Below are 14463 nucleotides of genomic sequence, written 5' to 3' on the forward strand. Positions count from 1 at the left end.
TTGAGAAAGCGTCTGTGCTGCTTTTAGATCTTATTAACGTAACACCAGAGAACATAGAAGGCCATTTACTGGTTGGTTATATGTAAACAATAATATTTGGGATGGTTAAATTTCGTAGGGAACTCGAGTAAACGCTATTTAATTTAGGGGGATTTACACTAAAAGTCCTGATGAGAGTGCCACTTTCTGAAGAAATGTAGAACCCTTCACGTGCATTTTTCCTGCTGGATATAAAACTGATGGCTGTAAGCAGTTTTACAGGTAAACAATTTAGGCAAAATAGCTCTGCTTTGGGTGGAACTGAGAACATCTGACAATAATGATGCAGTGATTCTGTTATACTCTTTAAGTACATTAGAAGACAGTTCTAACCACGTACGGCTCTACAATACATCCAATATATTAGTATAACTGAAAGAAAAAAAAAAATACAGTTTAAACACAAAAAGCAGGAATTTTGGATTTATTCACTGTATTATGGCATACGATACTGTGCAAAAGTCTTGAGCCACATCCTTTTCCTTCATATTTTGCTATGAAAATGGGAAATAGGTACATCAATTTATTGAAATGTGCAAATATACATGAAAATACATTATATAAGGCAATTCTGACAAGTTTGAAAGTCAATATTTCAAACTATAACACAACAATAACATAGTCTGAACTATCTTAGGCAAACTTTCTTGTAATTTCTTTAAGTAGCCTTCAGGAACATTTCTCCAGGCTTCTTGGAGGACATTCAAAGAGCTTCTGTGGATGTTGGCTGCCTTTTGCTGTAGGTATGCTTTTACTGCTTTGGCAGTGTGTTTGGCATCATTGTCATTCCGGAAATTTAAGATGTTGCCAATTAGATGTTTTCTATTAATTCTATTTAGTTTGTCAGGCTATACTTGAAGGACATTCAAAGCTCTTCTTTGGATGTTGGCTGTCTTTTGTTCTGTTCTCTGTCAAGATGATCCCACACTGCTTCAATAATCTTGAGGTCCAGGCTCTGGACAATCTATGACTGATAGTGTTCCACTGTGTGTTTGTCTATCCAGTTATGCTTTTATTGCATTGTCAGTGTATCTGGGATCATTGTCATGTTGAAAAATGAAGCCGTTGGCAATCAGATGCTTTTCAGATGGTATTGCATGGTGGTTCAACATCTGATTGCACTTTTCCTTTTTCTTAATTTCATCAATTTTGACGAGATCTGCAGTCCCAAACCATGGCAGAGCCTCCACTGTGTTTTATAGATGGCTGTAGACACTCACTGTTGTACCTCTCTCCTGACCTCCTTCATACGTACTGACAATTTGAATCAGAAATGTTACACTTGGATTCATTACTCCATCAGACCTGCTGCCACTGATTTTCAGACCAGTTCTTGTGTAATCTGGCATACCTCACACTTTTGTCCCTGTTTCCCTTCATCAATACTGTCCTCTTGACAGGCACCCTTCCACTGAGACCATTTCTGATGAGGCTTCAGTGAACCATAGATGGATCAACTAGAGGCCCAGATGCATTTCTCAGGTCCTGTGTCAGATTTTTTGCTGGATTTATTTTCTGTTTTCAAGGACATAAATTTTCAGACTGTATATACCCGTACTGGCCCTGAGCAGCTGTCTGTTTCACACAGTAGATAATTGCCTTGTTTTAATTGTATTTTCTGTCCAGCAACAAGAAAAGAGAGGTCATACATGTAAAATTTTAGCTTTTGCTAAACATTCAAACATAGTGAGATGAAGAGCTAAAAGACTTTTAAAACATTTTTATATCATTATATAATATGATACATAAGTTTCCTGGCACAAAGTGGCAAATCTCACAAGATGTGCAAACTTGCATAAGTTATGGAGACAGTTTAAACCAGAGATGTTATTATTTTAGTACATGGGCTACATGCAAGTCTGGCCCACTTGACATCACAGTGTCAAGTGGGCTGTAAAACCACTGCATAAAACCCTATATGAAAAAAAACACCTCTCTAACTTTCTCCTTTCTTTAAGTTTAAAGAAGTACTTCCTGAAATTGTTCACAGTTTGTATCACTCTTTGGATTTAAAACCTTAAATGGTCTTGCACCTGCATATGTGGTAAATATGCTGCATCATTAAGGTCTGCTTATATTTGGAAATAGTGTGATTTGGTTTTAAATGTACTATATGAATAAAATTTACTTACTTTCACCTACTTACATTTTAACATTTAATGAGCCATCTGCTTACAAAAAGAATGAATGTCTTAATAGTAATAATTACACATTCACGTGCAGTGGGCCTACTATCATTACATGCACTTTACACTTTTCAAGTCACAGTGGCTCTATAAAGGCAAAAAGCCTTCACATGTAGAGTTTTTATGAGTAAATAGTGTTTTATGTCTTTATGACTCAGTTTATCTTAAAAAAACAAACAAAAAAACAAAACAAACAAACAGGTAAACACTTAAATTTCTATAATAATGCTGGCATTGCATCCCAAACAATATCTGGGTATTTTATTAAAAAATGTGTAACTAATGACTTCGCAGCAATTTGAAATCTTCGTAAAGACATTCAGTGGGCCATAATGGTCCCTCTGGCCGGCCATATGGTTAAAATGGTGCATGGCGCGAAAATGAATGTATGAACACCGAGATAACAGCGGACATGTGGGCAAATCAGAGGCGTTTAGAGTAGGAGTGAGTTTTTAGTGTCCAATGGCAACAGGCTATAGTTTGAGTGATAGTTGTAGTGACCAATCGCTTTCGTCTAAAACGCCTCTTGGGGGTGTGGTTAATTTTTTCCAGGACGTTCATGTTACATTTTTGTTTATCTCCACGGGGCAGGCACAGCGCGTGAAGGTGGATGTACGATCTTTTCCTCGGATTAAAACTTAAAGCACTTCCACTGCAGGTGAACACAAGAGCGCGTTTAAAATGTTTATAGTCAAGCCGCTTGCACAAACCCCTTTACTTCCTTCATAGATTTCAACGTAATTAATTTGAATCTATTAGTATTAGGGTTATAATTTATCTGAAAGAAGAAGCAGGAAATGGTTACATTCAATATGCCTCTTTGGCAGTAATGATTAACTTGACGGCCGGGTTGTTGACAAATGAAATCTGTAGTACTGACGGTTAAATCACCCAAACTAGCGGTTAGCAGATTTTGTTTTCATATTGACCGGAAGTGGGATTACAGTGCCGCGATTTTAGAAGAGATACGTTCATACTCGTTTAATAAAAGTTGTGTCCGCGTTGTCTAACGCTATTTAGAGCACTACGCATTGGGTGTTTGCAGTAATACAACGGAAAAGGTACAGTTCACTAATTAACAAGTAAGGATGAACGTTAGGTTAACGCTAGGCTGCGGGTGGGGAGTGAATTAGCCGCTCAGGCTAACGTTAGCTGCGCAGGTTTCCAATTAGGTTTATCTGTATTCGTTTTAAAGGCCAGTTAAAGCTGGCGTTAAGATTACAGTTGATGTATCATTTTACCTGTGTAAATGTACAGCAGTCTTCCTGTCTTACCCTCTGTCAGGAATGGATGCTACTCAGATGATCAGTGACTCAATCTTGGCGTCAGATGAGGAAGATAATGAAGAGGAGACTGAAAATAAGAGGGGGCGACCATTGGCTAAACTGTGCATCCTGAAAAATAAACACATACCTGAGACAGGTGAGTGGCTTGCAGCTGTTGGTTTTACCCCTATGATCTGGAGGGGTCCTGATGTGAAGGGGCAGTTTGTTCCACAATTCAGGAGCAGTCACTGCAGAGGCCCGATCTCCTCTGTGGTATAATCTGGACCTCGGGATAGCTAGGAGCATCTGCTCAGCAGACCTCAGTGATCTAACGGAAGTGTGCAAAGTTAAAAGGTAATATCGGAGATATGTGAGCTTTCTTATGTGTGCAAGTTAACAGCCGAGCTGCAACATTTTAAATCAGCTGCAGCTGAGCGAGCAGTGACAGACTGACACTTGAATAAAGACTGTTGCAATAGTTGAATCGAGACAAAATGAAGGCATGAATAACTCACTCAGCGGATCAGAAACAGAGAAATGGCTTCACCTTACTGATTATACATCTAAGTATATCTTTAACAATGAATGCTCTCTTTCACACAGAGTTCCCCCTCTTTTTGGGTGATAATGTGCTTGGCCGTGACCCCAACTCCTGCACCCTGCCCTTGCCAGCATCCTCAGTATCCAAACAGCATGCCACCATCTGTCTTTCTGTCTACCGGAGACATGGTTATCACAGTGAAGTGGACATGGAGGCTTTGGTTTGGGACTTAGGGAGCATGAATGGGACCCGCAAGGGCCGCTTAAAGCTGACTCCTAATGTACGCTATGCCCTCAGTGATGGTGACAGTTTGGTGGTGGCGGACATTCCATGTCACTTTGTCAGCTGTGGTGTGGACCCTTCTCAAGGGGACACGAGGACACCTATGAGGCGAAATTCAGGGGTACAACCCAGGTTGCTAGACGCCTCAGGAGAAAAGGGAGATGACACAAGCACAGACAGCAATAAATGTGTCAATGGAGGTGCAGAGACTCCTGTCAGAGCCAGTTGCCTGACCTTTGAGCAAACTCCCCATCAGCCACAGGGGACCTTGGTCCCAGAATCCGACTCAGACTCAGACAGCGAAAAAGGGGGAAGAGGAGAAAGAAGACCAAAGGCTCTGGGTTTGCACATTATGTAAATATTTATAGCAATTAAAGCCATGATTTTTGAACCTGCTGTTTATAAGTTCATCTTTGCTCTCTTTATAGTGTCTGATTCTGACTCACATAAATCCAGTCCCAGCTGCTCTTCGTTCTTGAGTCCCCAAACCAAAATTGTCCCTGAAAGGTATAGACTTAAAAGAACCTGTTTATTGGTATTCTTCTTGTAACTGTGTTTATACTACTAGTATAGCCATACCCTATAAATATAAATTTATCTTCTTCAAAATATGACCTGTTATCTTGTTTTCCCTGTTTTACAGCGAGGATGAAAGCCCCATCACACCGTCGTCCTCTAAAAATAAACCAAACAGATATGGCAGCTTCATTACAGAGGAGACCGATGTAGATGTGGCGCGACAGCAGTTGGAGAAAAAAAAGGCGGTTGCAGTTGTGGAGGACAGTGAAGAGGAGGAAGGAAGGGAGAACGAAAGAGCAGCACAGGGGGGGACAGAGTCTACTAAAGGGGAGCAGCGTGTGCCAGTGAAAAAGGAAAGCAGTGCCAGTCTTACAGGAGACAATGAATTGTCTACACCAGCAGTCTCGACAGACGCAATCCCTGCATTTAACATGGACAGTGACACTGATGTGGAGGGAGAGGAAGAAGGAGTGGCATCAGCAGGGACTGTGACCTTGAATACAAACCAACAAGTTGATCAGCCACCAAACACAGTCCAGTTTCACATGAACAGCGACACAGATATTGACGAGGATGACGACACCTCAGGTAAAGCTCCCAAAAGTCTGCCTTCTCCTGATAAAAACGCCAAAACTTCTCATGTTGTTCCAGTTATTCAGCCTGAAGCCATCACCATGGACAGTGACACTGATGTGGATGATGATGATGATGATGCTGTTGTGTCAGACGCTGCCACAAAAACAGAACCCACTTTATTTCAGAGTGCGCAGACTGATGACTCTGCTCCTTCAGTGCAGCCAAAAGACTTCCACCTAGACAGTGACACTGATGTAGATGAGAAGGAAGAGGAAGAAGCAGGGGAATGTGGAACAAAAAATGAAACGAATGAAGCACCTAACAAATTAGATGCAAAGCTGACTGCACCTAAATCTGCCAATGTCGCTCCTGACAGCCTGCAGCTAGAGAGTGACACAGATGATGAAGCTTTCCCTGCCACCAGTAAACCCTCAGTGGTTGTTGCTGTTGCAGAATCACGTGCCACTGCAGATGCTGGCGCTGATTTGGAGATTCGCTCTGACAGCGACACAGATGTGGAAGATGAGTCTCCTCTGGTCATACCTGTTGCTGTCACGACCTTGTCAGTCTCTCCCAGCCCAACTTCAGAAGCTTTTCAGGCAGATTCTGATGCAGATACAGACGTGGATGAATCCAGCGCGCCCCCTGCAGGAGGTGAAGCCAGTGCAGATGACCTTAGAGTGGACGGTGATGCAGAAGATAGGAAGTCAGATATTGGAGAAGCAGGTGAGGACCAGATCCCCAGGCTACACAAGGAAAATACTCCTGGGTTGCTGGCTCCCCTTCTGCAGAACTGCTCCACTCCTGTGCAGATGTCAGGTAAAATCCGTCAGTCTTTTAATGAGAACTTAATGGAATTAATTTAGCCTCAAAATATCTATTATATTCTTATATCCTGTTTTATTTCACTTTCTGAAGTAATTTATCCAAATAAAGCACATCTAAATATAGATGGCACATATATTAGTGACACAGTTGTAGGTGTGAGACAAAGCCCATTCATGCAATTTAATGACAGAACTAGCCTGTGATATTGCTGTCAGCAACTAGTGAGTGGACTTCTGAACTGACTTCTTGGATCCACTTGGGTAAATTATTGGCGGGGTTAACATGAGAAAACAGTATGTTTAAATTCACTTTTACTTTTGATTTTGGAATACTTTCAGAGGGAGAAGTGGAAGACATGGAGACTCAGGCCTTCACCAGTCCCTCTTCAGGTGCATTCAGGCGTGAGTAAATGACTTTAATACAGTTTCTAAAGCAGTAGGGATATCATGGAAAAATATTAATTTCATTTTTTCCCCTTGGTCTCCCAGGAGCAGCGGTGCCTGCTGTAAGACCTGTAATATTGTCTCCCTGCTCGGACAGCCAGGAGGATGAGGATTTTGCTGTGGCTGAGACACAGTCCTTTACATTTCAGAGCCGAGATCAGCAGAGCAGTGAGGAACCAACCCAAGCTTTTGTACTTGAGACTTCTTGTGACAATAAAAATGACCGGTCTACCAGAGGAGAGTCTTTCCAGCTGGGATTGTCTGACAGCAGCCACCTGCGGTGTCCAGACCGAGCGCTAGCCATGGAGAGCACCCAAGCTTTTGTTTCTGTGGAAGGGGATGTGAATCTGGAAGATACCCAAGCATATGCAGACATTTTGGCTGCAGACGGGTCCTCTGCAGAGAATGACTTGAACCTGGAGGCTGCACAGGACAATGAAGAACACGAAGAAACAGAGAAATGCTCAGTAGTGTCTGAAAAGGAAGGTCAGGTAGATTTGGCCCTGGAAGCAACACAGGCATATATTACAGATCTTCACAGTGATCCTGAGGATGACACAGATGAAGATGAGACACAAAACATGGCTACTTCTGAGACTAAGCCTTCAGACTTTGCCACCTCCTCTACTCTTGCCATAGCAGAAACCCAACCAATGTTGCCTATTGTAGAAGATGACAGTCTGGCAACTGAAAATCCAGTTTGCTCTGTACAACAGATTGAGCCCAGACCCCAGAAGGAAGATGGTACAAAGGCAGCTCCGCCTCAGGAGAAGCCCCTCAGCGATGCACAGTCTGTAACTGAAACTCAGCCTATGTGTATGAGTGACAATGAAGAAAGCGATGAAGACTCATTTCCAGCGCAGCGAAAAAGAACAGCAAACAAACTGCCAGTTGAAAAAGCGCAGACATGTGATCTCACTTGTTCAGAGTTGTCACTCTCTGAAACCCAACCCATGGCTGCATGTGAAGATGATGATGAAGACTCAATGCCAGGCCCACGAAAGAGGAAAGCAAAGCAGCTTCATCTTGAAGAAGAGGAGACGCAACAGCTCACCAACTCTGAGCTCTCTGCTGCTGAACCGCAGCGTATGACTACATGTGAAGATGATGATGAAGACTCAATGCCAGGCCCACGAAAAAGGAAAGCAAAGCAGCTTCATCTTGACGAAGAGGAGACACAGCCCCTCGCTAGTTCTGAAGTCTCTGCTTTGGAAACTCAGCCTTTGGGTACATGTGAGGTTCAGCAAAGCGATGAAGAGGATGGGATTGCATGCCCTCGGAAAAGAAAAACAAAGCCACTTCAGCTGGAAGAAGAGCAGACGCAGCCCCTCACTAGCACTGATGTTGAAACCCTGGCAGGAGTGACAGGGAAAAGTAAGAAAAGCGATGATGTGGCCTCTGTTCTAGGTCCACAAAAAAGAAAAGCAAAGCAGATTAAACTTAAAGAAGAGGAGACACAGACACTCGTTAAATCTGACATTTCTGCCATTGAAACTCGGCCGTTGAAAACAAAAACTAGACTATCGTCTTCGGAAGAATCTGAAGTTGGAACCAGTGGAGCTTGTGTTCCAAATTTAAGAGTGACAAGGGCAAAACTGAGAGAAGAGGAAGAGCAGGCAGAGTGTTCTGCACATTCAAAGAGACAGACTAGAGGAAGAAGAGGGAAACCTTTGTCTGATGATGACAATAAGGAAAAGGTAAAGCAAGCTAAACAAGTTAGAGGGAAAAAAATGAAGCAACAGAAGCATGATGGTGAGGAAGAGGATGAAAACCCTGGAAGAGAAAGAAACAAGCATGCTGCGAGTAAGAGCCTGATAAAGGAACAAGAAGAAGGGAAAATGAGAGAGGAGAAAGATGCTGCGGACCTCAGACAAGAGAGAGAAAATGACAAAGAAAGGTCAATTGATGAAAGAGAGCGAGAGCAGGATGAGATGGAAAGGCAGCATAGGACAGAAGACGACAAGTTAGAAAATGAAAGAAGAGCAAATAAACAAGAAAGATTGCAGGATGAAAAAAATGCGAGAGCGGAAGGAGAAGAGAAACCAGAAAGAAAAATCAAGGAGAAAGAAGAGAGAATAGGCTCTGAAAAGCTTGAAACAGAAGTTGAGAGGTTAGAAAGGGAACGAAAGGAACAAGAAAAAGAAATGGCAAAGAGGGAACTAATAGAGAGACTTGAGAGGGAGGAAAAGGAGGAGAGGGAGAAATTGGAGAAAGAAAAAGAACTACAAGAAAAGAGAGAGGAACAAGACAAATCCAAAACACCTGCCAGAGGTCGGAGAGCAGCCAGAAGGACTATTGCTTCACAGTGCACAACAGAGCCAGAACAAGACTCGACCGTATCAACCAATGATGATTTCCCTGCAAGAAGAACCAGATCACGCTCAAACTCTTCCAACTCAGTCAGCTCAGAGAGGTCTGCTTCAAGTGTCAGCACCCAGGACAGCAAGGGCAGAGGCCGAGGGAGGGGCAGAGGAACAAAGAGGACCAGTGAGCCACCCCAGACACCCATCTCCAGAAGCAGCAATCGAAGGACCACTGTGGCTGCAGGGACCACAGAGCAGGAGTCTAACTCGTCCAACTCACTAAACTCTGAGATTTCAAGTTGCAGTGTGAGCTTTCAAAACAGAGGAAGAGGAGGCAGGCAGCGAGGAAGAGGGAGGAAAACAGAACATGACCCAGACTCCATCCCTTCTATCAGTCAGAGTCAAAGTGATCATAAGTCAACACCTATAACTACAGCCAGAGGCAGAAAGAGCAAGAAAGCAGAGGACTGTTCTAATGATGCTGTCCATGAAGACGATAAACAGGACTCTCAGCCGGCTGTCACCACTAGGGGGCGACGACAAGCCAGCGCAGCTACAGATGAGAAAGAGCAGTCGAAGCAAGCATGCGCCACCGATGAATCACTAATATCTAAAAGTTATGTCAGGGGTAGAGGTCAGAGAGCAGTAAAGAGTGAAACTGTAGTGAGACCAGTAGCTCCTACGGTCAGTGATGGCGATGAAGCTAAAGATAAAAGAAAAGGAAGGAGGGAGCTGGAGGTAAAGGCAGGAACAGATTTCAGGTGCAGCAAAGGGAAAGAGAAATCCCCAAAAACAGAAACAGCCGAGGAAGAAGGGAGAGATGAAACAAAAGGTGAGATTCCTGCGAGTTTACAAGGGAAGAAAAGAGGTAGAGCATCCACCACTCAAGCGAAGAAGAATGCAAAAGAGTCTGTCTCTGAGGGGGAGGAGAAGGAGAGTGAAGAAATGGAGGTTGAGACTGTTAAGAAGAAAGTCAGAGGTCGGCCATCAGTGGTCTCAAGAAAGAAGAAAGAGGAGCTCGAGGAAAGTGAAACATCTTTAATTGGCACGAACCAAGATGCAAATGTGGAGGCATCAGAGGTGACTATTACTTCACTTTTAAGCATTCACTGGCAAATGCAAGCCATTAGGTGCTATTTTGATTGAAACAAAATGCATTAACATTGAAAGATAAATCACATGAAATGGAAGGCTGAGTAGTAAATAATTAGTGTCAAGAAGTTCTGTTGTGAAGGAAGGCTTTTACCTTGGCTCAAGGCCATGATGCATTTTCCTCTCTGAGTCAGCCTTTTCAATATTGATGTACTACCATCAACATGAGGGACTCTCTCTGTTTCCTCCACTCTCTCTAGAGCAGCCTAAACCTGCTCTGCATCGCCACTAATGAATTAAGTGGTTTAGTGGTCATCCAGTCTCTTCCTACACTTACATTATATGGAGTTTGCTTTCTTTACTCCTCCTGTTGTACCTTCCTCTTTGAATGTTCCCTACTTTGCTTTGTCTTCATTCTGTTTTGTTTCTCCTCCCTTTACCTACCTTCTCCCATGTAGCAGCCCCAGACTCCAACCAGCAATGTGTCCCGGAAGCGACAAGCTCCTGCAAACTCCTCTCCCATGGCGAAGACCCCTCGCTCCTCCTCTGCTTCCCCAGCAGCTAGTCCTCGACTACGAGCTGCAAGCCAGGCTTACAAGGTCTCTGCGGTGGTCTTTGCAAAACATGCATTTTATGTTTAAAAAAGAGAGGTTATATTATGAAAATACAACTAGATTATGAAATGAATACCTCTCTCATAACTGTATAAAGATAGGCTAGGTTTGGTTAGCTTAGCCTAGACTTTTGAAGCAGTGGGCCAGCAGTGGCCAATCCTATTTATTTTATTTATTTTAAAAAATGTAAGGACAGCATATCAAGTGTATGAAAAATACGCTCGTTTTTAACAACATTGTTTGAAAACTAAATGGACCAGGTGCTGTTTAAATTACGTGATTACTGTAGATGATGAAATCTCCAAATTCTTTGAGAAACACTAAGACAGAAAGACACTATTCACAGAAAGACTCTGAAAGACTGAAAGACAGTTTCTATGAAGCTTTTTTAAATGCTCAGTCAAAGCCAGTAAACCCCCCCACACACACACACACACACACACTTTTAAATGTTAGTGTAGAGGATTGTGAGTTTGTGAACTTTTGGACTTTTGGATGGAGGATTTGGGTGCTGGTTTCTATTTTTTTATGATAAAGTAAGCACAAAACCTCCTCACTCTAGCACTGCACACAGTGGGCTGTTATGACAGCAGTATTTACTCATCTAAATTATTGGGGGGAAGAAAAAAAAACAGTATTTCACAAAGCATCAAATTCACATTTAGACTTAGAGCTGCGTAATCAATCTCTGCAGGATTAAAGTTATTTTTGCTTTGTTCCCGCAGATGAAGAGCAGCTGTTTTGAGCTCAGATTGCACCACATCATTGTTCAGCTAACCTCCTGCAGCTCATTCTGTTAGTCACAAGGAATTTGAGTCCAGGGCATGACTCTAAAATGCATGACAATGCTTTTCTTTAGGAAAAAATAACTGCAAACGCCTAATTTCACACCTCCACTTTCTAAAAAGTTTTCCCAAATTGGATGACAGATTAATTTGACTTGAGGCTTTCACTTCTTCAGGTTCTGTTCACGGGGGTGGTGGATGAAGCAGGGGAGAAAGTGTTGGCACGTTTAGGCGGCAGCATGGCTAAAGACGTGGCAGACATGACCTGCCTGGTGACTGACAAAGTGCGCAGGACTGTCAAATTCTTGTGTGCTCTAGCCAAAGGTGTCCCAATCGTCACCACAGACTGGCTGGAAAAGGTACGTATCTAAAGCTGCAGATAGAAAAGTTCTCCCTAATTTATACACAAATATTGCTCGCATACAGAGATGTACAATAACAGAGTCACCTCTCTTCTCTGTTTTAGAGCGGCAAAGCTGGCAGCTTCCTGTCTCCCACTGCTTTTATTGTTAAGGATCCAGAGCAGGAGAACAAGTTTAATTTCTCCTTGCATGAGTCTCTGAGGATTGCCAGCAGCCAGCCTCTCTTAGAGGTACTCACTCATTTTTCCTTTGACTGAGAGGTTGACAGTGTACCATTAACAGTATTTCCACTAACAGACAGCAAAGGGGTGGTGTATAATGTTTCGTGATGAGAATCCATAAATGTTTGACTTATCCTCAGCCTAAATCTGGTTTGATGTTTGCCTTTGAGGACTGTTTTCAGCTGAGCCTTTTCATTGTTTGCAATATTCAAATCTTTAAAATACAAGACTGGATTGTTTATCGTCACACTGTGGGGTGGGGGGGGGGAGTAATTTGATATTTGCTGTAAATAATACTGATTATGTTGCATGTATTATATCTCTAGGCTTGCACTGTTTTATTAAAGCTGTAAAGGAATACCTTGTTGCAACATAATAACAGCTAAAATTAGACATATAATATCAAATTCCAATCCCAGGAGCCTTTTACCAAGAGATTGAATAAAAACAGATCTCTTCATCCATCCATTTCCTTCCACGTATCTTATTCAGGATTGTGGTGAGGCTTTGGCCTATGCCAGCTGTCATGGAACAAGAAGAAAATAAACCATTGGAAATATTCCAAATAAAAATAGAGCAAAATGCTGTGCCTTCTTTCTGTCTCTCAGGGATATGAGGTCCATGTTACAAAGTCGGTTAAACCAGAGCCAGTTCACATGAAAAACATCATTTCCTCCAGTGGAGCTACCTTTCTACCAAAGATGCCCTCTTCTAATAAGGTGCCAGTTAAACTTAGAGCCCTTCTACTGCTAACATTAAATTGTATTTCTCAGTCTTTACATTATGATCTTTATAACTTCAATTATAATTTATTTTCCGTCACCTCCCTCCCTCCCTCTCTGTGTCTCTTAGCCTCACACTGTAGTGATTTCCTGCGAGGAGGACTGGCCTCTGTGTCGCCCGGCTCTGTCTGCGTCTCTCCCTGTCGTCACTGCTGAGTTCATCCTCACGGGGATCCTGCAGCAGAAACTTGATTTTCAGTCCCATACACTCTCGCTCTCCACAGCTAATGTGCAACCTGCAGGGGGCAGAGGAAGGGGCAGGAGGCAGACTTAGTACCACCGGGGTATGCTGTAAAAGCCTGCAAAAAAAAAAAAAGGTGACTGTGGTTGTATGAAATCTGCAGCGGTGGGGTCCGTCCATCATTTGTGGATTCACTTTAAAACTGTAGACCGGCAAAACACCTGTGAGTTGTTCGACTGTATGAAAGACTGGATTGAATGTATTGTTGATTGTTCTCTCTCGTAAATGATGCATTGTGTACGGACGCCGTCAGTGCTGGAAGAATGTGCACTATTTTACCGTCTGTCATCAAATATTTAAAAGTTAATTTTATGACTTTCCAAGAGAATGATGTGAGAAACAAAAACAAAAACAATGGAAACTCACTAAACAGACAGGATGGTGAAAACTTGTTTCTAGCCTTTATTTACTCTTAGTGCAGTCTTTTCTTTTTCCGTGTACATATGAAAACAGTGTAACTGTTAAAGCTACCTCTCGTCTGCTCCACCCCCCCCTTTTTTTTTTTAATATACAGAAACAAGCAGAGCAGGAAATTAACACTGCTAAACTGCTGGTACTCTCCATGTGTGCTAACTGCTTCAGGTCAATCAGCCTGTTTGGCAGGTAACCAACCTTGAAGGGGGTGTTTGTATAAATCATGTTGGATGGGAGAATAGAGATGGTGATGGGGTCTGTTATGAAATCCAAAAGCCTTGTGGTCAGTAGAGTAAAAAAAAAAAATTGTTTCCTGCCTTTGTAAGAAGTATATAGTGCCTTTTTAAATGGAGATAATCATGAAGCTACCCATGTTTCTTTTTTCCTGTATGCATTAACCACCACCATCTACTCCATTAAGGGCTAATCTCATCCTGTTTCTCCACAGAGAATAAACATGCTGCTTCTGCATCAACATCTTATGGTATTTGTCTGTTCACTCTATATGTACATGTGCTTGTTTTTGTAAAGACTACATGAAGCTCATTTCTGTCCTGACCCCGTCACTGGTGTTTTAAAAATGGACTCATTAGATTGTCACTTTTAGAATTGTTAACTTTCTAATGCCTTAACTTGAAACTTGTATTTGTATCAAATAATGGGATTTGTCTGCATTATCAATGAAAACATTAAATATTGTCTAGCTGTAAATGCACTGAGTTGAGTTTAACTTTGACAGACTGCAGTTTAAGTCTAAAAATGGACTTTCAAGTTCAGCCTTTTTGTTTTTCAAGAGATTTGATTTCAGACTGTAGTGAATCGGTCAGCATTTTCAACACGTTTGCACCTTTTGGGCTATCAAGATTAGGCTTTTTTTTTTTAAGAAAGAGGTTGGCAAAGAAAAAAATGGGACAGAGATGAAAGTAGACACGAGTACTGGGAGGACAGATGTGTGACAAAGGAAAAGGCT

The 14463-nt window shown here is 42.3% G+C and overlaps 1 protein-coding gene across 4 annotated transcripts; it reads left to right on the forward strand.

Annotated features, from left to right (window-relative positions):
• Nucleotides 1-1510: 1510 nt before the first annotated feature.
• On the forward strand, nucleotides 1511-14194 carry mdc1 (mediator of DNA damage checkpoint 1). 4 transcript variants are annotated; one of them, XM_030749335.1, is made up of 12 exons: nucleotides 1511-2883; nucleotides 3510-3647; nucleotides 4094-4654; nucleotides 4742-4820; nucleotides 4957-6227; nucleotides 6575-6637; nucleotides 6725-10062; nucleotides 10536-10673; nucleotides 11650-11832; nucleotides 11940-12065; nucleotides 12665-12775; nucleotides 12909-14194. In XM_030749335.1, the coding sequence occupies exons 2-12, from the start codon at nucleotides 3512-3514 to the stop codon at nucleotides 13110-13112; spliced, it is 6210 nt and encodes a 2069-aa protein (XP_030605195.1). In that variant the 5' UTR covers nucleotides 1511-2883; nucleotides 3510-3511; the 3' UTR covers nucleotides 13113-14194. The 4 variants fall into 4 exon arrangements, with proteins under 4 accessions (XP_030605195.1, XP_030605196.1, XP_030605192.1 ...); XM_030749332.1 differs by having other exon boundaries at nucleotides 1512-2883; nucleotides 10533-10673; XM_030749334.1 differs by lacking the exon at nucleotides 1511-2883 and adding an exon at nucleotides 2903-3286 and having other exon boundaries at nucleotides 10533-10673.
• The last annotated feature ends 269 nt before the right edge of the window (nucleotides 14195-14463 follow it).

This window comes from Archocentrus centrarchus, chromosome 16, assembly GCF_007364275.1.
Source record: "Archocentrus centrarchus isolate MPI-CPG fArcCen1 chromosome 16, fArcCen1, whole genome shotgun sequence".
NCBI classification, from domain to species: domain Eukaryota; kingdom Metazoa; phylum Chordata; class Actinopteri; order Cichliformes; family Cichlidae; genus Archocentrus; species Archocentrus centrarchus.

Bases quoted from the DNA above. Each gene is read 5' to 3' on its own strand.
- mdc1 (XM_030749332.1), top strand. From the start codon at position 3,512: ATGGATGCTACTCAGATGATCAGTGACTCAATCTTGGCGTCAGATGAG. The intron at 3,648-4,093 runs GTGAGTGGCTTG...TCTTTCACACAG, and splicing joins TAAACACATACCTGAGACAG to AGTTCCCCCTCTTTTTGGGT. The intron at 4,655-4,741 runs GTTTGCACATTA...CTCTCTTTATAG, and splicing joins AAGAAGACCAAAGGCTCTGG to TGTCTGATTCTGACTCACAT.